This window comes from Lepus europaeus, chromosome 13 (assembly GCF_033115175.1).
Source record: "Lepus europaeus isolate LE1 chromosome 13, mLepTim1.pri, whole genome shotgun sequence".
NCBI classification, from domain to species: Eukaryota; Metazoa; Chordata; class Mammalia; order Lagomorpha; family Leporidae; genus Lepus; species Lepus europaeus.
In genome coordinates, this window is record NC_084839.1 from 8,978,993 (window position 1) to 9,005,675 (window position 26,683).

The 26,683-nt window shown below is 55.3% G+C and overlaps 1 protein-coding gene across 2 annotated transcripts in view; it reads left to right on the forward strand.

Moving 5' to 3' along the window:
- Positions 1 to 26,683, forward strand: part of LPIN1 (lipin 1) — a 129,930-nt gene continuing 103,247 nt past the window's right edge. For both annotated transcript variants that reach the window (XM_062208965.1, XM_062208972.1), the window contains exon 1: positions 1 to 81. In XM_062208965.1, coding sequence (XP_062064949.1) covers positions 1 to 81 — 81 coding nt within the window. The remainder of the gene's footprint in view (positions 82 to 26,683) is intronic.

Sequence of the window (26,683 nt, forward strand, 5' to 3'; positions counted from 1 at the left end):
ATGGCGAAGCAGGACAGAGTCTGCAGCTCCAGCTGGGATTCCTCGCAGGGCAAGAGCCCCCAGGATTCGGCTTGGTCGTGGGTAAGGGCCGGCCACGTGGCCATCTGCAGACATGGCGCCACTCTCTGTTCCTCCACCTGTGGGTGTCGGGTGCTGATGGGACTGTGGGGTCAAGTGTGCCCAGAGAGCTCCTCATCATGGGCCCCCGGATGAGTGACGGGCTCTCGTTCTGGTAGCTGTGTTTAGCGTGGTGGCTTTAGCGCTTGCCCGGGTGCTAAGGGACTTTCCGGCACCTCGGGTGGAATGTGTGTGGTGATCGCTTTGTTCCCAGCGTGCTGGGCTGGGAACCGTGGCAGCTTTTGTGTTTAGCATTGGCACAGCCTGCTGGAGGGACTCTGACACCGTCTCAGAGACACGCTGGGTGTGACATGGGCCCCATGGGATCCTGGAGCCGGGGCGGTCTGGTGGCCTGCTGTCGCCTCGCCCGGAATACCACTGCATGTTTTCGCATGGGGTGGGAGAGGTTGTTCATAAGTGCCCCCCCCCCAACACTGGAGAGGGGGAACTCAGAGAACCCTCAGTGGCAGGGAGTTCAGGGCTAGAATTCAGAGCCGTGCTTTCTCCAAGGAGGACCGTATGCCGAAGCCTTACCCCAGAGACCCCGCGGTGCTGTACTCTGGGCCTCAGCTGCAGGAGGCTGAGCTGGCGCCAGCAAGTGTGCCGTAAACAGAGACCCAGCAAGTCCAGGGTGCCGCAGCCGGTCCCCAAAGCACCTGTCACTGTCACTTCACTCAGCTCTGGCTCAGACAGGAGGCGGGGCGGGGGTGGCTGTGGGTGCTCAAGCTGGAAGGCGGTGAGGGAGACAGGAAGAAGAGGGCCGGAGCAACGCTCAGCCCTCGGGGCAGGTGTCTCCTCAGTGGGCCAGAGCTTGCTCCCCGTGCAGGTAGCACAGGAGCGTCCCCGCCCCCGAGTGGTTCATTAGTGAAATCGATCGCGTGGTGGTGATTCAGCGGCTTTGTCTCGCTTCCACCCTGGGAGGACCCGCAGGGGCTGGCCGGCTCCACCCCAGCGGTGACGGAGTCGCTGTTGTACCGCATGGGCGGGCGGGGACTGCTGACACTGTGTCCCACTGACAGCTGAGGAAACAGGCTGTGGAGTTGGGATGCGCCTGTGGGGGTTGGGGGATTGCTTGGGGGTGGTGCCCAGCACAGCCCTGCCCCCCCCCCCCACGAGCCTCCCCGTGGCCGCCGTGACCAAGGATAGGCCTTGGTGCTTTTCCTTGAAGCGGCTTCCTTCCCCTGCTGGAGGGCAGGGCCAGGCTGGGCCCAGGACTGGGGGCTTCGGCAAAGCCAAGGAACTAGGATGCCAACCAGGAACCTGAGGCAAAGCCCAGATGGGCAGACTGCAGTTCGGGGAAGCCGGGGAGCCTGCAGGGGAGCTGGCCTGGGCAGGCGCTGCAGCTGCCTTGGCAGGCAGCCCAGGCGAGGCTGGCTGGCTTCTGGGGAGGTAGAAGTGGTTCAGCTGCCACAGGGCTGGGAGAGGGCAGCTGGCAGCACCACAAGCCCTTGGAGGCACCTGCTAGATTGGCACCATCCACCATGGTGCTGGCCACAGCCATTCCCAGAGACGCTGGGCCCCGAGTGTGTACAGGGCCCCATGGGGGCTGGGGAGATGGGCAAAGCCTGCCCCTGCTCCCCCAGGAGGCTGAAGCGGAATGTGGGTGGGCGGGGTTGCAGCAGGCTCCTGCAAAGTTCCCAGGGTGCTGACCTGGAAGGGCCTGGGAGGCGACATCTGAGAAGCGAGCATTTGAGCCAAGCCTTGGAGGAGGGCTAGGAGTTCAACAGAGTAAAAGGGCCGGGAGCCTCCTCAGCTGCGGCTGGGCAGAGGTGGGGTGAGAGCACAGGGCCTTCCCCTTAAGCTAAGTCTGCAGGAGCCGTTCTTAGGCCACGTGGACTTTCTTGTCCCTTCGATGGGGCGTGCATGGTGACATTCCTCCAGCCAGGCTCTCAGAGGCCGAGCCTGAGGCCCAGAGCGAGGGCCTGGGCTTGCACGCAGCCATGCCAGGGTCACGTTTTGATTTGCTGGAGCGTGTTTTCGTCTGTAAAATGAGGCACGTCAGGCTTACTAACCCAACGCTCCCAGATGCTCTGCAAAGGTGGCCACCGTTCATCCCAGCACTGCAAGAGGTCCAGAGCACCTCAAGCCTCTTGGCTTCGTGTTCGTCCTGTGTCTGGTGGGAACAGGTTTTGTTTCTCTATGGAGCTGGAATGCGGGCGACGAGGGACTCGGCTGCACCTTCCTCCTCTGCCTCGGTGTTCTAGAACTTCTCTTTCTTCCACCCCCGGGAGCTCCAGCGGGGATGTCTCCATCTCGGGGCCCCATAGCACCTAATAGGCAGCCTGGCTGACCTTGCCGCTGGGCCGTGTGTCCTGGTTTGCCTGTCAGCTGAGTGTCCACCGTTGTCCTGGTTAATTACTTGCAATGTCTTTTTTGCTGTCATGGGCGTCTGGGATGGGACAAGCCTCCTTAGCACATTTTTTTTAAGGCTAAGCACCTGCCTCTGGAGCCTTCCCTCCCCTACAATTTGTAAGGCAAAGAGAGACAGAGAGAGACAGAGACAGAGAGACTGATTTTCCGTGCACCGTTTCACTCCCCAAATGGCTACAATGGCCGGGGCTGGGCCAGGCAGAAGCCAGGAGCCAGGAACTCCGTCTGGGTGTCCATCCACCATGTCTCCCACAGGGGTGGCAGGGGCCCAAGCACCTGGGCCATCTTCTGCTGCTTTCCCGGGTGCATTGGCAGGGAGCTGGATCAGAAGCAGAACAACCAGGACTCAAACTGGCACTCTGGTATGGGAGTGCCCAACGCCAGCCTCCCACCGGAAGGTCCTTTCTACTGGTAACTCGGGGTGGTCCTGGGTCCTGCTGGTCTCCCCTTCCCTGGGGTCAGGGCTAGGGCAGTGTGTCTAAGGCAAAGCTTTCAACAAAGCTACTTCCTTGAAGGACTTAGTTTCCTGCCTGTAACTGTGAGGTTCCAATGAGCTGTGGGAGTCAAAGTGCTTTGCGGGGTCCCCCAGCATGCAGTCCAACCTGTCATTGTCCTGCTCTGCCCCACGCCGGGCCTGGGAGCTCAGGAGAACACGTGGTCTATGTTACCATTCGGCAGGCGGAGGGCGGTTGCAGGAGTGAGCCTGGCGGCTTCTTTTCCTCAGCTTAGTGTAGAAATAAAAAGCCAGGAAACAATTTGCAAAGAGGCAGAAACTTTTATTTGACAGAAAACATCTGGGCCGAGAGGAGAGCAGGCAGAGTGCCCGAACGGGACGCTGGCTTTGAGGGAGTGCCCGGGGTTGTACGGCATTCTATGCGGCGCCCACTGGACGGGAGGGGTCACATACTGTATGGTGATTGGCTTGGGGCTCGTGGAGCAGCGGGGGTCTGTTGGAGACCATCTGTCTCCTTAGCAGCTCCGCTCCCTCCTCTGCTAGTTCCACACGGAAGATTGCAGCTCACTTGGAGGCATGATGTAAAACCGCAAGGTCACACATGTTGCACAAGAAGCCATTCGTGGGGAGAGGCCGGTCGGTCTGGAGCTTTCCAGCCACAGCTATCAGTCTGCTTGTGAGGGACATTCTACCCACGTCCTGGGGACCCACAGACTCCCAGCCCCCCTGGGCAGCCTCAGTCTAAATCACAGGAAATGCACGTGGCAGGATTTCGCCCTCTGGTATTTAGAATTGCTGAGTTGTGTGTTTGCGGGCACGAGGCCACGGCTGGGCTGGGTGTGCTGCACATGATAAAGTTCAGATATTCAGGCGACGGCGCTATAGAAGGAGACCCCTTGTGAGCCACGCTTTTCCAGGCTGGTGTGCCTGGAGCTGAACGGGGGAATGAGGGACTAGGGGGGAATGAGAGACGAGGAGGGAAAGAAGAGAAGTGGTCTGAGATGTCCGGGGATCTAAAAAACCACAGCCCACCCTGGTCATCCGTGACTCCCGCCTTCCCGTGGAGAGAAGATGGTCACAGATGTGGTCGGGGAAACCTGGCTGGCTGTTCCCCTGCACCTGCACCTGCCCCTCCCCCCCTTGCAGGGCTGGCATTTAATGTTAATGAACAACACCTTTGCAGCTGGAGTCCTGCCCTGCCACTTGTAAACTGAGCGGCTGCCCTCGGCCAAGTTGCTTTTAGCTTCTCTGAGCCCTGGGTTCTGCATCGTTAAAACGGAGTCTCATAAATCCGCTTTACGAGCTTAGGATGGGGACAAATGAGGTGAGTTGTTATAGAGTTTTAGGATGTTTTTCTCGCAGCAGCTGCAGGGAAAATGTGTTAGGAGACGCTGTGGGAGAAAATATTAACTCCTTGAGAAGTCCCTGTGCTGAGCTGAGTGTTGCCCTGGCGCTGAGTGCCTGCAGCTGGGAGCCGCACCGTCTCCACTGCCAGGCATGGTGCTGATGTACTCAGGTGCGCCGGCTGCAGCCAGGGCCAGCCCAGTGACGGCGCTCGGCCTTTTAGGAGGAGCACCGGAGGGTTGCACAGGGGGTTGGGGGAGGGGGAGACAGGTTTTGGAGCCAAAGTGTCCTGATCCCCAAGACAGTGTTGCGTGGTGTGTGGATGCTGGTCCTCCTGATGGTGCATTTTGGAGAGGATAAAGTGCGTCTCACTGATGAAATGACTGCCGTAGCAGGTGCTCCTCCCTGTCTCCTCCTCCTCCTCCTTCTTTCCTAAGATTAAAAGTTGACATCTTCGGGGCCAGCGCTGTGGCGCAGTAGGTTAACTTTCCACCTGAGACGCCGGCATCCCACATGGGTGCTGGTTCAAGTCCCAGCTGCTCTGATTCTGATAAGTTGCCTGCTAATGTGCTGGGAAAGCAGTGGAAGATGGTCCATGTGCTTGGGCCCCTGCCACCCATGCAGGAGACCTGGATGAAGCTCCTGACTCCTGGCTGCAGGTGGGCTCAGTCCCAGCGGTTCCAGCTATTTGGGTTGTGAACCAGCAGATGGGAGATCACTCTCTGTCTCTCTCTGTCTCTCTCCCTAACTCTTTTCAAATAAATAAATCTTACAAAGTTGACAGTCTTATGTCAGCTGGCACCCATGCTCAACTTGGCACACATCATCAAAGAATGCTGTCTGGCTGTTTGTGCATCCATTCTGGCATGGAGTGTTTATACATTTTCCCAAGATTTATTTATTTATTTGAAAGGCAGAGGTACAGAGAGGCAGAGAGAGAAGCCTTCCATCTGCTAGCTCACTCCCCAAATGGCCACAACCACAGGAGGTGGGCGGCGCTGGGCAGCGGGGGGCCAGTCCCAAGCCAGGAGCCAGGAGCTTCTTCCGGGTCTCCTACGTGAGTGAGGGCCTAGGGACCTGGGCCATCTTCTACTGCTTTCCCAGGCCATAGCAGAGAGTTGGATCAGAAGTGGAGCAGCCAGGACTCAAACCAGCGCCCATATGGGATGCCCGCACTGTAGGCGACAGCTTTATCCGCTAGGGTGCAGTGCGACCTGGCACGGAGCATGAGGCCTCCACCAATCACCCAGGCCCCTCTAAGCCCTGGAGATGGAGCAATGAGTAGAAAAGACGGCCCTGCCCTCCTGGAGGCCTCGCTTTCGCTGGGGCTGCAGAAAACAAGCCGGCAGTTGAGTAGAGCACCTCAGGCGAGGACTGGAAAACACGGAGCATAGCACGGCGGGGGTGGCGCACGGGCTGCAGTACTGGAAGCAGGTGAGGGGTGCGGGGCGAGGGGGGGTGGTGGTGGGGACTCAGCAGGCAGAGTTGAGGGTGGAGCCGATGTGAGGAAGAGCCGAGGCCCAGGCGCTGGAGCTGAGAGAAGGGGAGCGGCCGGAGCTGCTATGGGAGGCACGGAGGCGGCTCCATCCCAGGGCGCACGAAGCCGGCCTGGACTCCGAGGGCTGCGGGCAGGCGCTGCCCATGAGTGTGGGCGTGGCGCATGGGGGGACCCTTACACCAGGTGGAGGGTGACAAGGGGAGGAGCGGGGAGAGGTTCGGGTTCCTGAGCCGTAGGGCGGGGTGAACGCATGGGACGCTCTGCTGCCAACGAGGAGGCAGGGTGCTCTCAGACTTTCGGGGTGTGCCTGCTGAGACCCCTCAGAGGCTGTGGCCAGGGCCCAAGGAGGAGGCGACTTCTCCTATGGCAGGTGCAGCAGGGCTTGGTCTCTGAGCTCTGGGAGAGTTTACTGTTGCCAGGATGAAGACAATGAGACTCTTTAGAGCAGAGAATCCTGTTGAGTCGGGGTGGGGGAGAGCGTGGAGCGGGCGAGGTCAGGAGATCTGGGTGGCAGCCCTCGTGTGCAGCGCCGAGCAGTCTGCAGGGAATCTGGACGCCACCCCTTGAGCCTCTGCACGGGCCATTGCACGAGCAGGGGTGACCGCTCCGAGGCAGCTCAGTGCGCTGTGGCGTGTGCAGCAGGCAGGGCTGGGGACCAGCTGTGTCAGGTGGGTGGCTCCTGACAGGCACTTTATAAAGCAGGCCATGGCAGGCTGCTGAGGTTCTGTTCTTTTCTTTTCTTTTAAGATTTTATTCATTTATTTGAGAGGTAGAGTTAGAGAGACGGAGAGATAGAGAGAAAGGTCTTCCATTTCTGGTTCACTCCCCAAATGTCTGCAACGGCCAGAGCTGGGCCGATCCAAAGCCAGGAGCTGCATCTGAGTCTCCCACATGGGTGCAGGAGCCAAAGCATTTGGGTCATCTTACTTTCCCAGGCCATTAGCAGAGAACTGGATCAGAAGAGGAGCAGCTGGGACTAGAACCGATGCCCATATATATGGGATGCCGGTGCTGCAGGTGGAGGCTTAGCCTACTATGCCACAACACCGGCCTCATAGCTAAGGTTCTTAGAGTGGTGGGCATGGGGACAGTTGGGGGCTGACCCCCAACATGTGCTGGGCTCATTTAGTCTGCCGCGCTTTGGTCGGAGGCTGGCTGGGCCGTCGGGAGGAAAGGGCTCCTTGGTGAGTTTGTGCATCCGGAGCGGCCATTTTCGTCGATGCTGCCCACGGAGGCCCTGTGTCCTGCAGCGAGTGGCCCAGGGAGTAGAGCCTGACCATGAGTGGCAACACTGGCACTCCCCAACGCAGAACCTCATCGTAAATGCAAGTGTCTGCAGGCCCTCCCCGAAAATGGGGCGAAAATGGAGCTAGCCACGGAGACGGAGACAGCGAGCCTGGCACCTCCCTCCTCCAGCTTCCTTGTCTTCCCGGCCGCCTCCTCGCCCCCTCTCTTCAGGAAGCCCCGGGCTCCCGCAGGACAGCCTCCCGGGGGCCTCACAAGCCCACCCCTCTGGAGGCACAGGTGTGGTTCTTTCTGGAACAACGTGGAGGAACACTCTCCATGTGTCCGGCTGGAGGATTGAGCCTTCCCGCGTGGCAGCGGCTGGGAATGCTGGGCTTCCACATCCTACAGCATCGCTTGGGCCCCACCTCTTCCTCCTTTGCTCCATGGGTGCAGTGTCCTGGCTCAGAAATGCCCTCTAGAAGGCGCCACCACACCGAGACCCAGGACAGGGCACACTTGGGTGGGATCACACCTCTCCGCCATGAGTGTGTGTGTGTGTGTGTGTGTTTGGGGAGTGTTGCCACTTGGGAAATGAGTTGATCTGTAAAACATTTTCAACTGACAGTAAGAGTTTTCTTGGCATTCTTGAGTTGGTTATCTTCATTCAGCATAAGGTGATTTGAATTTCAAAGCAACTCAAAATAAAGGAGAAAGGGACTTGGCTAGTTTGCATCTTCCCCTAATATGACCCCGGGTAGAAATTGCATTTATAAATAACCATTTGATAGACACTTCGAAGTTAACAGTGCAGCAAGCTAGGATCAAGTGTCTGGGTTTTGTCCAACAAGAAAGGCCCAGTAGGTGAAAGGTCACCAGATGGAAAGAGAAAGAACAGTCAGTCTTGTGTCTTGAACACTGGGTTTGGGCAGCTGGCTTGTGTTACAGGATTTTGCAAACAGATGAGTTATTGCTAAGTTATGGGTAATTCAAAGTGGCTTCAAGATGACAAACACGTAGGTTTGTTCTTGTTTTTGTTACAGAGCGCCCCCTAGGTGCCAGGCCATGACAGGCATTTTCTGTATTTTGCCGTATCAGTGGACGTAAGGATCAGTAGCTCCTGTCTAGGCTCAGAGGGACTTAGGGGCGGTGGCTGACTGGCCTGGGTCTCACACTAGCAGTGAAGCCATAATTCCCTGCTTCGCAGACCCTGCTCCCTCCACGGAAAATGCTGCCTTGCCATGTCACTGAACAGTGGGGCAAGGTGAACTTTAACCTTCGTGGGAGCCAGTTCTCCTGGCGTGCGCGTCTCTGCTTAGCCGTGGTTCTTAGGGATAGGGACTGATTCTCCAGCGGGGACCGTCTCACCGGGCTGGTGCTCATCTCCAGCCGATCCTAGGATACTTGAGAATGCACAGCTTTGAGAATACGCGCCTAATCACGACACAGTTAAACACACATGGGCTTGGGCTCACTTGTCTCTCAGAACGTCCCTAGCCCTAACGTTGGCCCTTGTCTTAGCTTTAGCTCATGCCCTAGCCCTCTTCTTAGGGGTGGTGGTTGGGGTAGGGGTGGAGAGGAGCAGGAGGGACACCGTTCTCCCTTGAGTCCACCTTTGGAAATGCCCTGAACGGCAGACACTTGATGGTATGTGGGACCCTGGGGTGTTGGTCCTGGAGGAAGACCTGCTGGCTTGGCAGCTAGTGTGGCCTCACACTCGGAGTTGGGATGCTGTCTTCTCCAGCCTCGTGGGAATCTTGTCTTCACTCTCAGAGCTTCCATATGGGACAAACTCGGAATCCGTGGGCTTGGGCTGCAGGCATGTTTAGTTACAGCCCTGCTGGTGTTCCTGGGTCGGGACTGGAAACATAACCCTAATCCCATCACATGCACATTGGACCTTCATGCCTTCGCCCTTGTTCACAGTGTCGCCTCCCACCTCTTGGTCCATGGGGCTCTTGACCTGCAAGTGTCAATTCTCACATCACTTTCTTTGTGAAATTCCTACCCCTGAGACCAAACAGATCCCTCTGTGTGCCAGTAATGAACGTCCATCTGTGGACGCATCACTGGATGCCTGTTTCCCATAAGGCTGTGAGGTTTTTGAGAACAGAAATCGGGCTGTGAGTGTCTCTGGTCGCCTGGGACCCAGCAGCAGCTGGCTAGAGGAGAGGCCCAGCAAACACAGTGGGAGGCGGAGCAGCTCCTGCAGTGGGTAGCAGGCTCCTTGGGGAAGCACAGTTTGCCCTGTGGCTCTAGTTGGGCCCCAGATCAGTCTAGTGGGTGCATGTTCACGTATGATTTTATGAGTTTAGCCCCACTGCCTTCTTGCTTTGGCTCTGGCACTAACTGGCTTGGGTGACTTCTGAAAGTCACTGTGCGTCTCAGTGGTCTTGTCTGTAAAATGGGTTGCCGTGAGGATTAAACAGTGTAATTCCCAAATACCAGAATCTCCTGGGGGCTTGAAAAAGTCCCGAGTTCCCTTCCCAAGCTTGTGATCCAGATCTCGCTAAGCCTGGGGGTGCGGAATGTTGGCAAGATCTTGAGTTGCTTCTGTAAAGCAGCAAGTTTGAATGGAGGCTGTTAATGTTTGCCAAGGCTTGGCAAACTGTGCTTGGAGCTGAGCAAGCCCCCTGCACCTCAGTTCCCTTCTCCACTTTCCTCCTGGTGAGCGGTGCCCTGAGGTTGCCCAGTTTGTAACATAGGTGAAAACCACAGAATAAAACTCACCTAAACTGCTCTTTTCCCAAGTGCTTTCTCTTGAAAAAAAAAAATAGAAAAAAATGATAAAACTCGGAATTTTCATTCAAATTCCATCCCATTTATTGGGTCTGTGTCCTAGACCCATTGTTAAGTTTCAAGCTGCAAAGATAAATTGGGTGGCAGCCTTGTCCCTGAGGTCTTGCAAATTTACACAGCCTGAAAGTTGTAAGGCACCGAAGGGCCAACGTTGTGGTGCCATGGGTGAAGCCGTTGCCTGTGATGCCAGCATCCCATGTGGGCACTGGTTTGTGCCCTGACTGGTCCACTTATGATCTAGAGTCCTGCTAATGTGCCTGGGAAAGCAGCAGAGGATGGCCCACGTGCTTGGGCCCTACCACTGACATGGGAGACCTAGAAGAAGCTCTTGGCTTTGGCCTGGCCCAGCCACGGCCATTGCAGCCATTTGGGATGTGAACCAGCAGGTGGAAGGTCTTTCTTGGTCTCTCTCTCGCTCTGTCTGTCTCTCTAACTCTGTCTTTCAATTAAATAAATAGATAAATCTTTTAAAAAAATATTTAAGGCACAGAGACCCATGGAAGTCAGAGGAAATATTATTTTGGGACAGGGATTGGTCAAATCACATCCCTGAGGTTTTCTCTGGACTTGTGTCCAGTTTTGATTGGAGAATGCTCCGAGGTCCTTGTGACATACAAAATGCATCCAATAGGTGGAGCTAGAGAGTCAGGGACCTGGAGGAAAAGGCTGGTGCTGCTCCCAGGAAGGCAAAGGGCTGGGCTCAGGGACCCCCTGAGCAGCTTGCTTTAAAAATGACCGGACCGTGGAGCCCCAGGTGCAACCCCTATGAAACACTGCGTCCAGCGTTGAGCCTGAGGCAGGTGTAGCATGGTTCTCATATGCAACAGGCTTGGGAGATACTGCTTCAGAGATTCTAGAAAGCAGGCGCTCTGCAGGATGGTCTTGCAGTCCGGGCTGGTCGGAATCTAGATCCCTGAGCTGTGCAAAGTGTGGTCCTCAGACCAGCATCCTCTCAGCATCATTGGGAGCCATCAGAGGGGCAGACCCCACTGCAGACCGGCGGAGTCAGGCCCTGTGCTCTGGCCAGAGCCCCTCGCGGGTCCACCGGGGAGGACGAGAGGTTGCTGAGCCTCGTGCTTCCGTCTACACTGGAGGCAGGGATCACCGTACCCTCAGCAGCTCCGAGTCCCTTTCCAGGCCTCTCTCAAGTTAGTTTGAGTTCCACTTGAGACCGTGAGTTCCTTGGGGGCAGAAAGTCTGTTTCTGTTTCCTGCACACCCAGTGCCTAGCACTGAATGCAGCAGTCCTTTTGGCCCCGGGTCATAGCGCCCCTGAAAGGAAGACCTTGAGCCTTGTGTAGAAGAAGCCACCCCATCACTGTCACCGTCACCGTCACTGTCAGCCCAGGGCTTCCCGGAGCCTCCCGTGCAGATTCCGGGAGCACAGCGCTGGGACGGCTCCACCTGCCCCTGGAGTCCTTTTCCTTCCTGTGGTTCTTCAGAGCTGAGCCCAGCTCTGCTAACTGTGGGGAGCTCCCTCCCCCCACCGCTGTCTCTATGCCCCTCTGCACTTCTGGAGCCTTGAGCGTCTGCACCACTAGCTGCCTGGGAGCCCGAGTTGGCTTCCTTGTGTCTTCCAGCCTTGTCCTGCATCAACTGGGAGCTTGCAGTGCTGTCTCGCGTGGTGCATGCCAAACTCTCTGACGGCAGCACAGTGGCTCTTGTGCTCCTCATCTGCTTTCTAGACCAACACCTATGTAGCACTGAGCACCTGTCACAGATAACGTTTAGAGTATCTGCTATTTAAAAATACACAAAATCTCCCATACATACAAAGATAGGGAGAATAAGATAGACATCTGAATTCCCATGACTATCTTTTTGTTTGAAGATTTTGTCTATTTATTGGAAAGGCAATGTGACAGAGAGGGAGAGACAGAGAGAAATAGATTGTTTATCCTCTGGTTTGCTCCCCAAATGTCTGCAATGACTAGGGCTGGGCCAGTTGAAGCCAGGGGCCAGGAACTCCATCGGGGTGTGGGTGATAGGGACCCAGGTACTTGGTCCATCTTCTGCTGCCTTCCCAGGCGCGTTAGCAGGGAGCTGGATCAGAAGCAGAGCAGCCGGGACTTGAACTAGTGATCTGATATGGGAAGCTGGACCTGCAGGATGCAGAACCTGTGTCACAAAGCTGGCCATCCCTCCCACCCCCGAGAAATCACGAACCATGAATCCAGGGCTGTATTACATCCTCCAGCCATCTTCTCAGCCTCTGTGTGTCTCAGTGAGAATCCAGCTCCCGGGACATCATGTGGCTCATCTGTTTGGTGTTCCTGCCTGTAAAATCAGGATCTCAAAACCAAGCCCGAGGCAACCCTGAGGCTATGATTGGTTCAGTTCAGTCACTCACGGATTTCCACTGAGAACCTACTACGTGCGTGAAACTTGGCAGCCTCGGTGAACAAATCTGATCAACACAAAACACATCAAAAACAAAGCACTGACCTCAGGGAGTCCGCATCCTGAGAGTCCCTGAGTGATAGACATGATAAATACGCACATTAACTAACATACTCAGGGGTAGAAGGGCAAAGGAAGAAATGAAGTTGGGTCAAGGGTCAGGAATTCTGAGATGGAGAGAAGCCTGGGATGCTCTCTAAGCAAGGATGTGGGGGTGGGGCAGCCGGACACTGGACTGCGTGGAAAGGTGTTCCAGGCAGGGAACAGCCAGTGCGAAGTCCCCTAGGTGGCGTATTTGGGCAAGAGCAAGGAGACAGCATGGCTGGAAGGAGGATGAGGGGCAGCATCAGGAGATGAAGCCGGAGGATGAGGGTAGGGGTGGGAGCACACAGGGCTTCGGCCGTATGAAGACTTGGCTCTCCCTTGGGCCCTGGCAGGCTTTGAGCTCTTTGGCTACAGTGTGGAGGGCAGTTTACCGGGACAAGAGAAGAACAGAAAGTCCAGTTAGGAGGCCGGTGCGGTAAACAACAGGAGACGGGGAGGCTCCGACCAGGGTGGGAACAGATGCCGTCAGCTTCTGGGGACGTCTGGTGACAGAGCCACCAGGATTTCCCAGTGGACTGGGCATTGGGTGGGAGAGCAGAAGGCGGCTCCAGGATGGCTCCGAGGCTTTGTTCTAGAAGGATGTAGTTACCCTGTGCTGGGATGCGGGGAGGTTCTGGCAGAGCCCTCCGCCGCAGGGTCGCTCCAGGTTGGGACTTGTACGTTTGAGGTGCCTACTTGATTTTGTAGGTGGGGGAGTCGGGTAAGCATTTGGACAGATGGGTCAGGAGTGAGATCAGGGCTGGAAATACTCATCTGGCGTCATGAGCACGCGGATGGCCTTCAAACCGTGAGACTGGGCAGGGCAGGTCAGGATCCCTGGAGCCCAGGAGTAAAACCTGCCAGTGGGCGGATCCCTGTCGTCTGAGCGGGAGGAAACATCAGGAGACTTCCACGTCCCGGAAGCCAGATGAGGAGAGCGTTTTGAGGAGGAGCATGGGAAATTGTGTCAGACGCGGTTTGTGGCTGGAACGCAGTTGGGGACCGAGAAAGGTCTGTAGGATTTAGCAACACAGATGCCCCAGTGACCTTGGTGAGGAGGGCTGTGCGGAAGTCGGCACCTGAACAGAGCAAGAAGGATGGGATCAGGGCAAATAAGTAGAGGCGACTCCAGAGGGGAACAGGTGGGCAGTAGTAGGCAGAGCTGGGGTCAGGAGAGGAGGCTGCACCTGCACACAAGCCAGAGCGCGTTTCACTGTTGACTGGATTGGTCCGGTGGAGGTGGGACATGGTGATCTACAAATAGAGGAGAGGGCTGCTGCGGTAGAGCATTGAGTCCAAAAGGCAGGGGTGGGCTCTAGTACGAGCACCGACAATCCCTCCAGATGGAAGCTGGCGATGAAAGACGGTGCACCTGTTGTGGAAATCCATGGAACTCTTCCTCTGGTTGCTTCTCTCCCCCTGGAGTTGGGGGTTAAGATGGGGAAGAAGGTGGTGGTATTTTGAGAAGAGAGGAGGTAATTGTTGCGGAGAGTGAGGGAGTGTCTGGAAATTCCACGCGATTGCTGGTTAGCCTCGAGGGCCACTCGAGTTTAAAGTGAGACTAGTCAGTGGGATGCTGTGTCGATCAGCTGGAAGAAGGAGAAAGGTGGAGTTTCACACAGTTGATCTCCCATTCCAGTGCCTCAATTGGGAGAAGCCAGGGAGCGGTGGGCATATGGAACTGGGATCTTATACCTGACAGCGGAGTTTCAACAAGGATGGCAGGGAAACCAGGATGTTGGAGAGGTGCAGCACAGTGGGAGTTTGCGAGGATCAACGGACCGATGATCAATGAGACCTCAGAGGGGCTGGAAGCTCCTGTCAGTCTCTCATGCCCCTCTCTAATTCTAGAACTGAGACCCCGAGTCTTGAGTAGGAGCTAATGGGCAGCAGAGCCTCTGAGGGCATCGTCAGGCTGAGAAATCTCCCCATGAGGCTTGAATGCTGGTGGAGCGCCCCCTGGAGCCACTCACGTGCCTGTATCCTGTCACTCCTCGTCACGTCCAGAGGCCCATGCGCAGCGTGGGGATACGTGGAGGTTCATGGCACAGGCTGATGCCACTCTCCTGTCAGTCTTCCCTCACTTGCTTCTGTTCTGTCCTCCTCTTCACCTTGTATTTATCTGGTCAACCCCCCACCCCACCCCAAGGTGGGCTCCAGGATCTAATTCCCCTGAGGGCTCATGCTGTCGCTGGGAGTGATTCTACCTCTGTTTTGTTCATCAGGGGAGGCACAGCTTTCAGAGGCTTGCCTGTGGACTCGCACAAAGTTAATTTGGATTTTTGACTCCAATTCCACGTATTGAGTGTCCTTTAGTTGTTGCAAAGCCGACATGGTTAGCTAACGGTATACAGACAGAAATGGATAACCCTGGGCAGAGGCTGGTGGTGCCGTAGGGCCTCTCCCTTCCAGCACAGCCGCAGGGGAGTGAGTGCCAGGCTGGGAGACAGAGCCGGCCCTGAGACAGTCACCCAGACATATACGTGAGCCTTGAGTTATGGGAAGGGAGGTGAAATGATGTTTGTGGGCGAGAAACGCTAACGAAACCAGGCTGTCTTGACCAGTGGTTGCCAAGGCTTTCAGACCACGTCTACTCAGCTGCAGATACGAGCAGAGCTTTCGCTGCAAAGAAGGGTTGTTTTTTTTTTTTTTCCCCAAAGAATTGGAACAGGCGCTAGAACACGGCTTTATCGGTAGGATCCTGATGACAAAGCACAAACCAAGCAGCGGCTACGAAGAGCTGAACACGGTGCAGTTGAAGCAGAAGTAGACTGGCTGGGAGCAAAGGCCGTGGCAGCTGTTTATTGGGACACTTGAGGTATTTTTCTCGTTTAGCATCTAGAATCCTCTTCTTACAAGAGAGTCTTGAGAAAGCCAGCGAAAGCCTGGGCGGCACACCTGGACAACTTCCCCACCGCACGGTGCGTCTGCTCACCCTTCTCATTAACAGGAGCAGCTGTGCGAAGTTCGGCGGGAAATCCTTTGGCATCCATCTTCCTGCCCTGATCTGGCTCCCTCCAGCTTCTTTTTGTTTTTGATCTTGAAAAAAAAAAAAAAATCCTTAAAGGGCCCCGGTTTCCCCTTAGTAACTAATGTGAAGAAGACTGGGTTGACCTGGTCACATTCCCAGGACTTTGGCTTCAAGGATGGACTTCATGGCTGGCATCAGGCCTTGAACTTGAGTTTTTATTTTTAAAAATTATTTTTATTTATTTGAGAGAGAGAGAGACAGAGAGAGAAAGTGCACTTCTATCCACTGGTTTGCTCCTTAAATGTCTACAGTGGCTGTGGCTAGGCCAGGCTGGAGCCAGGAGCTGGGAACACAAACCAGGTTTGACATGTGTGCGCAGGAACCCAGTTACTTAAGGCGTCCCTGCTGCCTCTAGGGTTATGCAAATGTGAAGTGAGGAGCCCAAGCCAGCAGTGGAACCCTACACTTGCTATGGGGTGCAGGCAGTCTAATCGGTAGGCTGAATGCCCACTCCTTACTGCAATCTTTTAATTCCATTTTTCTACACATGTTTTGATGCCCCCTGTATATGAGAGTGAGTGCGTGTTTACCTCTGGGCTGTGGGTATGTGTAACCCATGGTGTATTAAGAAGGCACTGGATTTTGATCTAAATTAGATGACCCTCAAGCAGCACAAGGCTGAGCTAAGCCTGGGTCTGCCAGAGCTGGAGTCCCCTCAGAACTGAGTGGAGATGAGTGGCCAGCAAGGAACCTGTGTTCAGGAACACTGAGCTTCCGCCCTGCCTGGTGCTGGGCGGCACGAATGGTTTCTCACTGTGGTCTGGCAAAGCAGGGAGCAGTGGAGCCCACGTCTGACTCCTGCTTCCTGTACAGCATTTTGCTTTGCCCAGCTGGGGCCTCAGGGGCTGCTCCCTGCTCCCCTGCAGGGGCGGAGGCCCAGGAGTGGCCCCCTGGCTTTTGCCTCCCTTGGGTCCCTTCCCGACTGTCATCTCCTGTGGGGTGCTGTGCCCCTCCTCTGCACCCCCGTCCTGTGGTCCTCTTGCCAGTGGCTCCCAGCTCTGCAGGTGTTGGCATCCTGCCCTGTCCCTGGGTCTATGGCCTCTGTCCCGCGGAAGGGTGTTTATTACTAGAGAACAGAGACACAGTCTCATACCTCAGGTTCTAAGAAAGACAGTGCCTCTTTCTGTGGGGCTGTGGGCTTATTTGTGCATTTAGAATTTTTAAATTAATTTTTATTAAAAAGCAGACAGATAGAAGAATATTCCCATCTGCTGGTTTGTTCCCCAAATGCCTGTAATAGCCAGGACTTGGCTGGAGTGAATGTTAGAAGCCTGGAACTCAATCCAGGTCTCCCAGGTGGATGACAGGGACCCAGTGACCTGAGCCGTCACTTGCTGCCTCCCGAGGCATTAGCAGGAAGCTGGAATCAGGAACAGAGCCAGTCCTTGAACCAACACGGGATGCGGTGTCCCAAGCGGCATTCCAACTGCCCTATTTAACCAGATAGCCCTGAAACCCGAGCCCCGTATATTCTCCACGGTCAGCTTTCTGACTGCTTCCGGAAAAACCTGCGTGTTCCAGGCGCCTCCACCCTGAGCCAGCTCCTGTGTCTGTGGCTGTCCCGAGCTGGGTCTGCCCTCCAGGCTGGAGCAGTGGCTCCTGGTGGCTGTGGCCAATGCAGCAAGAGCAGTAAAGCAGCGAGAGCCCAGGCAGGCTGCTGTGTGCTGAGTTGGGAGCAGGCTGAGCTCTGGCTTCTCCCTGCTCTGATCAGACGGAGGAAGGAGGCCCGAATCGTGTGACCACTCAGGAAGTCACGCCTGCCTCCCTAGCACGAGCCTTGGGGACCTGTGCCTCCTTTCCTGGCTGCCCTTGGCAATGGCCTGGCCTGAGGTCTGGGATGGGCAACCCCACAGTGGAGATGGGCTTGGCGGTGGCCTTGCCACTACTGCAAACCCAGAGCTTACTGATTCAGCCTGGTGGCCTCGCCAGTGTGCACCTGCAGAGCCTGTGTGCCAAGCACCCTCTTCCTGAGGTCCCTCTGTTTACAGCTCCTTGTCCCCATCTCGCCAGGCCAGGAAGCAAGCCCTCCCCACGCTACAGCAAGGTGAGCATACTCCAACATGGGGGCTTTCCCGAGGGGCCACCTCAGAGCCCAACTTGTCACCACCCTCACCTCTGCAGTCCTCCAAGGGACTGGTGGCTGTGGCAGTTACATTCTATGCAGTTCCAACCATGTCACACTCATCTCCCAAGTCACAGATCATCTTCCTGGGCTCGAGTCCTGGTTTTGCTGGGATGTGGGTATGTGCAGCCCCAGTCAGCTCAGCCCTGGGTGCACAGCTGGGGGTGAGGGTGGCTCCCATAGCCTGTCCAGTTCTAGGAAGTCCTGCCTTGTAGGCTGTGTGACCTCTCGCCGGCTGCCCGCTCTCCCCTCTGGCCAGGGCCCAGCTGAGCCGTGGCTGCTGGCGTCACTGCAGCTGTCTCGGGGGACCAGGCACTTTCCTAGAAGGGACTGGACGTACCCAATGTCTAGGGGCTTCGTCAGAGTTCTTGGTTTAAAAATCCTGCTGGCAGGAGGCCTGCTGTGCCGGGCTGCCTGGCCACCTGCCTCTTCGGAGAATCGCAAGAACAGCAGCACGGTGGTGGGGACAGTACCGCGGGGACTTCATGTCCTTACAAACAGCGATTTCTTCACGGCCTGGGTGGTTGTTCCTGCAGAGAAACCCCACCTCCCCCACCCCACTTTGGGGCTGATGGGTGAGGGCCGGGTTGTCGAGAGCCCACAGCCTGTCCCCAAACATGTGGCCGTCAATGACATTCCTCTCCGTGCTGTGAGGCACACGGTGTTTGTTAGCAGGGGCTGTGGGTGTGGGCTCCTCACGTCAACAGAGGGAACTCTGTGTGTTAGGAGCCTTCCCGTTTGGAATCTGTGGTATTTGCCCAAGGTCAAGGCTTTGCTCATTTTGTGAAAAGAAGGTTTGTCATGAAGGAAGAGTATAAATGTCCCCAATGTGTGACCACGGGCAGGTCCTGTCCATGGCATGTGACCACGGGCAGGTCCTGCCGTGGAGTGTGACTGTGGGTGGGGCACGTGTCGCTGCTCTGAGCCTCGGCTGCTTCATCTCCAAGTCGATGTGAATTCCCCAGCAAGGCTTAGAGAGGATCAGAGCAGCGCTTGCTTTGTGCGCGCTCAGTGGCGGCTGATGTCAAAGACGAGGCTCCTTCTCCCCGGAGCGTCTTTGTACTGGGCTCCCCCACGGCTCCTCGGCGGCTGCACCTGCTTCGCGGTGTCGCCGTCCTGCACACAGCAGCCCCGCGTCTTCCCGATCCTCCTGGTCTCAGTTCTCAGCTCTTCTGCATGGATAGCGATGCCCTCTGCCTCCTTTGCTCCACTCCCCGCTCAGCCTATGTTCTGGTGGCCTTGCTGGAAACTTCCCTTCTTCCTGGCCACCCAGTGCTTTGGGCAGGCCCCTGGAACAACACACTCCAGGTTGGATTATAGAGGGATTTCCGCCTCTGTACTCCTGCCTGGCTCTGAGTAGCTCAGGAAGTCATGCCTTAGTCATCTTCATTCTTGCCCCAATGACAAACCCGGTCCTTAGCACAGGACACGACCCATAGCAGGTGCTCAACTAATCCAGCCCCCATTAGTCTCTCTGTTGTGAACTGTGACAAACGCCTGTGCATCCCCGGTGCCTGGCCCAGGTGGCACACAGACGAATGAGTTGTGCCTGCTCTGCTGCTGTTTGCTTTTAGGTGGACCAGGAAGAAAATAACCATCAAGGAACCTGAGGGTGGAGCTTCCTTCTCGCTCCATCCTCATAATGGTGGCTCGTCGTCATCGCCATCTGCCAGGTGACAGATGAGGCACAGAGAAGTGCAGCACCCAGACCACGGCCACACAGAGGGTGTGCGGCTGGTCGAGGACCTGGGCTCAGTCCGTCAGCTCGGGGAGCTGCTGTGTGACCCCCTGGTGTGTCCCAGGTGGATGCATCCTTTCTACCTGGTTGATGCCTGGGTTTGTCGGTGCCCCCGGGGTCACCAACACCTGGAGGTCAATGCGGTTGTCTCTGCTGTGCACCCCCTCCGCTCCTGTGGCTCCAGGGAACCGAGTGTCTTGAGGGCACGTGGGATCTGTTTGGACAAGGCACGCTGAGACACACCAACCCAAAGGAGAAAGCGCTCTGTGCCCATGGATTCCCTGGACTCGAAAGCACATTTTGCAGGGCTGCACAGGGGCGCGTGGGTGGTGGTTAGGAGACAGAGAGAGAATGAGAAGGAAGTGGGGACAACAGTTTCTATCATGTGGCTTCTGTGGGAAGGTACAGAGGCGACAGGGTCAGCAGGCTTAGGGCTGGCAAATTTGAATGGTTTCAGCGGGGCCTGGGACATCAGGACTGACCCCAGGTGTTGGAGAACTGGCCCTTGGGTGAACGGGGCAGGTGGATAGCAGCCTGGGTGTGAGGGCCCATAAAGAAGGTGGCTGGGCTCAGGGCTCTGGGCTCTGGGCTGGTCAGTTTGCAATGAAAGGTGCGAACCCAGACAAGGGCTAGCCCTGGGAGGACCGTCTCTCCAGGTCAGCAGGCCCCAGGTATCAGAGTATCGAGATACAGAAAATAAGACGACATGGTTAATACACCAAGCAACTTGGGCGCTTGAGAAAGGCAAACTTTGGCTTACTGGGCACAGCTTAGCTAGGAAGGAAATGCTCATGTGTCCCAGGGGTCTTCCTGCAGTCAGGACTGCGGGAAGATTGTGCCAGACACAGGCAGTGCAGGCAGGGTCACCCTCCCCAGGCTGCAGCCTCAGCTCTCTGCCTCTTCCTTCCTACCCCGTCCCTGCCTCTCTCCATCCGTCCCTTTGTCTCTCTCCGGTCTCTGTCTCTGTCCCAGCCTCTCACAGCAGCACAAACATCTGCTCTTGCTTGCGTTCGTCTCTGTTGCCCTTCCTCCCTCCCCCGGGTCCTTCCCGGGGTCTCCCCAAACAGACTTGCATTTCTTAGAACTTCTTCTACCCTGGGAGACAGAAGGAGGTAGGGAGTGTGGGTGACTGACCCCAGATTTGGATGTGATGCTTGTTATTTCTGCAGCTCAGTTTTCCCAGCACACAAGTAGCTCCATTTGCTCCGTGAGAAAGGGTTGCGGAGATTTTGTGGTGTGGGAACTGCTACACTCTGTGCTCCCTCCTGGAGATCCGCAGCAGCAGAATAATGTAGGAAAGGTGCGGAGAAGCTGTGCAGGAAACATAGACTCTTTGTCACTGTTTTATTTAATGTTTCCAAATATATCTGTCCCTGCATGGAATTGGCTTTTGCACAATACTTACCATCGCCCCTGAGAAACCTTCTGGGAACCACTGCCCCTTGGGGGAACCAGAATAGGGTGAGTTGGCTTTTAGCTGCCGCTCACAGGATTCAAGGTTCCCAGGGAGTCCATCGCAACTGTCCTGAGAACCCTGGGTCTCATCTTGGCCTGTTTTCTCTCTCTCTCCTTCCTTCCTTCCTTCCTTCCTTCCTTCCTTCCTTCCTTCCTTCCTTCCTTCCTTCCTTCCTTCCTTTTTATTTGACAGAGTTATAGACAGTGAGAGAGAGAGAGAGAGAGAGACAGAGAGAAAGGTCTTCCTTCCTTTGGTTCACCCCCCAAACAGCTGCTACGGCCGGAGCTACGCCGATCCGAAGCCAGAAGCCAAGTGCTTCCTCCCAGTCTCCCATGCAGGTGCAGGGCCCAAGCACTTGGGCCATCCTCCACTGCCTTCCTGGGCCACAGCAGAGAGCTGGACTGGAAGAGGAGCAACTGGGACTAGAACTGGGCGCCCATATGGGATGCCAGTGCCGCAGGCGGAGGATTAACCAAGTGAGCCACAGCTCTGGCCCCGGCCTATTTTCTAATCAAACTTTACCCATAGGTAGATGCATACACACGTACATGCTTGGGTGGTCTCTGTGGGCTCATTTCAAAATAGGCAAGCAAGTTTGTATATGATGGGATTAGATTTCTCACAGGAAGGTCTGCCTCCTCATTTTGCTGTAGACATGCGGTCACACAGGAATGTCAAATACGCAGAAGCACACACTGTAGAAACAGAGACACTCTCTCCCCAGAATGTACGGGCCAGAGGCAATACACATCGAAACACAACCCAGACCTGCCCCCTGTCTCGGACATCCCCCAACATACAGGCTCTGTTGTAGCTGTTTGTTCCTCTGAAACAAGCTGCTTTAAAACTTAGTGGCTTAAAATAGCAACTGTCCTAGCGCATCTTGTGATTTCATGGGTCGAGAATTCGGGCAGAGCTCAGCTGGGCGGTTCTTCTGCTCCTCATGGCATTGACAGAGGCGACTCAGGGATACCTGACTGCTGAATAAGCAGGACTGGAAAGGCCAGGATGGCTTCCCTCAGAACTAGAGCCTTGGTGGGATAGCAGGAGGGCTCAGCTCAGCTGTGACTGCTGCTGTAGCCGCCTGAGAGCTGGGTGGCTGAGGCTGAGGCTCTGGGCCGAGCACAGAGAGGTGATCAGGGACCCCCTGGGAGGCAGAGCTGCAAGGTTTGCTTGCAACAGATGTAGCTTGTGAGAGGATGAGAGGGGTCGCCCAACTCCCCCCAGCCACATATAGTTGCCTACTGCTGTCCACTGGGACTGGGCTCCTGAGCCCCCTCCCCAAGGCGGTGAACTCTGGATGTTCAAGTCCTTCTTATAAAAGGGTGTAGTGTTTGCTATGAAGCGATGCATAGCTTCCTAGATTACTATCACACCTAATATAAGGTACATATTTGTTATACTGTATTATTTAGAGAAAAAGAGAGGAGTCTGAATGGGTTCAGTTCAGATGCAATTTTTTTTTGGATATTTTCAACCCACAGCTGTAGAACCCTCAGGTGTGAAGCCTTCAGAGGTGGAACCCATGGGAACTTTAGGATGTGGAGCCCTGAGATGTAGAACCATCACATGTAGAATCCTCACACATGGTACCCTTACCTGTGGAACTCTCCCACGTGGAACCCTCACACATGGAACCCTGACACATGGAACCCTCATACATGGAATCCTCACATGTGGAACCCATAGGGATGGAAAACTCGGATTAGAACCTGCAGGGGTGGGACCCACACAGGAGGAGGTTAACTGTGCCTCCTTGTCCTGAAAGCTTCCCCCGTGCCATCTGCCTTCTGGGAGAGTATCTTCTGCCCCAGGTGAGATTACTGTTTGCCTCAGCCTCCAAGTGACCTTCTGCCAGTGTTATTGATGAGTGAGTCAGCCCACTAATTATGCGTGCGTGGACTGGTTCCCGAAGGCTGACAGGACTTCAGGGGGCTGATGGAGCAAATCCTGGAGAAGTGAACCAAGTGGGTGTCACTGAGAAAGAGATCCTTGGCTGATGCTCCCACACATGGACGGACATCCAAGGCCAGATGTTTGGGGTGGCGAGGGGCGCTGGCCTTCACCTGGTTTCTTAGTGGTCATCTCTCTTAACCAACAGGACAGAGAGGAGCAGTGACAGCTGCCCAGGGAGCAGTGAGTCAGCACAGCCTTCACGCGTGGCCCAGCCCCAGCCAGAAGCCACCGCCTGACTTCAGTTCCTCTTTTGCCTACTGAGCAACGCGGTCATCTCTCTGGAATGCTGGGTTAGACAGGACGGCAACCATTTGCCAAGAGGGAAATCTGAGCTGGCTCCACAGAGAGCTGGCTTTTGAGCTGTGGCTCTGGCTGCAAGGACAGATTTAGGTAGAGGGTGAACCTTCCACTGGAGGGAACCAGTGGAGCTAAGGTAATAAGAGAGGGCCAGTGGCACATGGTTGGAGTGGAGAGTGGGGTGTGGGCAGAGGAGAGGAGGAGAGAGTGGCAGGCAGGAGTAGACAGTACAGGGCCATGCACACCAGCTTTGGACTTTTTAATTTTTTTAAAGATTTATTTGAAAGGCAGAGAGAGAGAGAGAGAGAGAGAGAGAGAGAGAATGAGAATATTTTCCATCTGCTGGTTCACTCCCCAAATGACTCCAATGGCTGGGACTGGGCCAGGCTGAAGCCAGGCGCCAGGGACTCTATCCAGTCTCCCATGTAGGTGGCAGGAGCCCAAGTACTAGGGCCACCTTCTGCTGCTTTCCCAGGTGCATTAGGAAGGAGCTGGATTGGAGGTGGAACAGTTGGAACTTGAACTTGATGCTCCAATATGGGATGCTGGCATTGCAGGTGGTGACTTAAACCACTGTGCCACCATGCCAGCCCCTGGCCTGGGACTTTAAGTCCTGGACAACAGGGAGCCATTGAGAGTTGCAGGCAGGGAATGACATGGTATAACGTGGTAGATGGGAGGGGAGCCAGTGGAGGTGGAGAAGAGTTGTATTACAGCTGACCAGGACTCTTGCTCTAATCTAATCTATGCATTAGAGAAATAAAACAACTCATCCAGAGAGGCAAAGAAACTAGCTGAAGTCGCCCCATAAGCAAGGGTTAGAAACAGACCCCAGTGTATCCACCTCTCAGCCGAGGGAAGAAATGGGACGATGAGGAGGGTGACAACAGTGAATACATATTGAGCACTTGACAGTGAGCGTCTCATCTCGTCCTATAAGGGCCCTATGACAAAGCCATCATTACTACGTCTTTTACAGAGCGGAAATTGGAACTTGGAAATATGAAAGGATTTGCCTGAGACCGCAGAGAGGATGTGTGGTAACGTTGGGGCTCAGCTCCTGACCCTTGGCCTCCAAAGCCCACCCTGTGGGCCACACGTGGCTGTCTCACCAGGTGACCAGGTGTGTGGGAGTGGCCCAGAGGAGTGGCCCACCTCCAGTGTCGTCCTCTTCACCCTGGCTCTTCCCCAAGCTCTCCCTTGTCATCTTCTCTTGTCATGGAGTCTGCACCCAGGCTGCTGGGCCTGGGGGAATGTGCACTTGGACTTGCAGAAGTTTGGAGATGAAAGGTCTCGGCCAGTGTTACACATGGACAAACTGAGGCCCAGACAGGGAGACGCCTTGCCGGGAACGAAAGCTGCACTGCCTGACCCCCAGGCCAGCACATCCTCCCCTGTGTCCTGGACTGTTCCCATGTGTCCCTGGGAGCCTCAGTTGGACCATGGCTGTGCCCCCATGCAGGGGGGCTGTGCAGGAGAGCCCCAGCACCGTTAGTGCCTGAACTGAACGGTGCCATCATTTGTGTGGCCACACTATGGCTCTCTCTGCCTGACTTGGACAATGCAGTGCCTCGATGAAAATGTCATGCTGAGTTTAAAGAAATTTACAAATGAAACGCTGGACTCCCCATTGGTAAATTGGGAGTGGCCTGTACAGCCACTGTGAACTTGAAGCTGATAGCCTGAATGTGCTACTCTCTGAATTCTTGTCCTTCTGTGCTTGTGGGAATTCTGCAGCTCCGGCTTCAGATAGACTTGAACTTGAACGTAGGCCCCAGATATGAGACCTCGGGCAAATCATGGTGAGGAATTCAGCAGTGAGGACAGGAGACTGGGCTGGATGGTGATCTTCCTGAGGCGCCACTGAGAGCCCAGCTCAGCTGCACTGAGTGTCAGCCATACACTGGGTGACTCTCCAGTAAGTTCTTTAGGAGAGAAAACCGGAACTAAGAGGGTACTTGTAAAGGTGAGATGCTGCGTAGGACTAGCCTGGGTTCTATTTCAAGTGCTCTTTATACCATAATCATGGACACAGACAAGGGCGCAAGCAAACAACACAACGCAAAGGGAGCAGCACGGAAGCGTCCACTTTCTTTCTATTCCTCCATCTTACATTCGCCATGGCCATTCTCTAGGCATTTTCCCATTTTTCTGTTTATCCTATCCACGTGTCTATCAATCATCTAGCATCTGTCCATCAGTCTGTCTTTTGTTCCTGATATCTGTGGACAAAGATGGTTTTAAACGCAACAGGAGGGGCCGACACGGTGGCGCAATAGATTAATCACCTGCGGTGCTGGCATCCTATATGGGTGCCGGTTCTAGTCCCGGCTGCTCCTCTTCCGATCCAGCTCTCTGCTATGGCCTGGGAAAGCAGTAGAAGATGGCTCAAGTCCTTGGGCCCCTGCACCTGTGTGGGAGACCTAGAAAAAGCTCCTGGTTCCTGGCTTTGGATCTGCTTAGCTCCAGCCATTGCAGCCATTTGGGGAGTGAACCAACAGATGGAAGACCTTTCTCTCTGTCTCTGCCTCTCGCTGTCTGTAACTCTACCTCTCAAATAAATAAATAAAATCTTTTAAAAAAACGTTTGTTTTATTTATTTGAAAGTGAGAGTTACACAGAGAGAGGAGAGGCAGAGAGAGAGAGAGAGAGAGAGAGAGAGAGAGAGAGAGAGAATGAATGAATCTCGTCTGCTGGCTCATTCCCCAAATGCCTGTAACAGCCCAGGCTCGGCTGGCCGGTCCAGAGCCAGTAGCCAGGATGCAATCCAGGACTCCCCACGGATGGCAGGGACCCAGTCACTTGAGCCATGACTGCTGTCCCCTAGGGACTGCGTTAGCAGGGAGCTGGAGTCAGGAACTGGACCCTGGGGGCTCTTCTGTGGGGCGTGGCCACCTCAACCACTAGGCTAAGTAAATCCTTTTGTTGCTTATTACAAAGACATTAATCCCGTTAGTAATGAGGGTTCCAGCCTCACCACCTAATTACCTGCCCACACCCCACTTGCAGATACCATCATATTGAGGATGAAGGGACCCACGTAAACTGGGGGGACACAAACATTTAGGCCATAGCAGTTACATACAGTACGTGAGGAGTAAAAGGAGAAAGGAAGTTGAGATAGGAAATAGAGTGAGGAATGACGCTGACCCAGAGCTGCCTTTCCTAGGGTCCAGCACACAATGAGAATGACAGAAACGTGGCCCTGGCCCTGGCCCCGCAGAGGGACTGAGGGAACCACACAGCTCAGGGTGCAGATGGAGCGAAGGGCGCCGGCCGCTGAGAAGCGCTCAGCCCTTCCTGACCGGGGCCTCGCGCGCCAGGGTTCGCTGACGTGTGCAGAGTCCATCCCTGGGCCACACAGTATTTCTCTGGATCCTCAGACCAGCCCTGGGAGGCAGCTGGTTTGCTGTTACCTGTTCTTTCCAGATGAGAAGACTGAGGTTAGAAAGGCTGGATTCCTTGCCAAAGGCCACACAGCTCTCTGGGAGAACTGACGTTCAAACCCAAATTCGTTTTTGGCTTCCACCTTGATTGCTTTACCTGCTCGGTGCCTAAAGTCCCAAAACTTGGCTTCATATTTGGTGTTAGAATTTTATCTGGGGGCCAGTGCTGTGGTGTAGAAGGTTCAACCTCCGCCTGCAGAGCCGGCATCCCGTATGGGTTCTGATTTGAGTCCTGGCTGCTCCACTTCCAATCCAGCTCTTTGCTAATGTGCCTGGGGAAGCAGCAGATGATGGCCAAGTACGAGGGCCCCCGGACCTACATGGGAGACCAGGAAGAAGCTCCTGGCT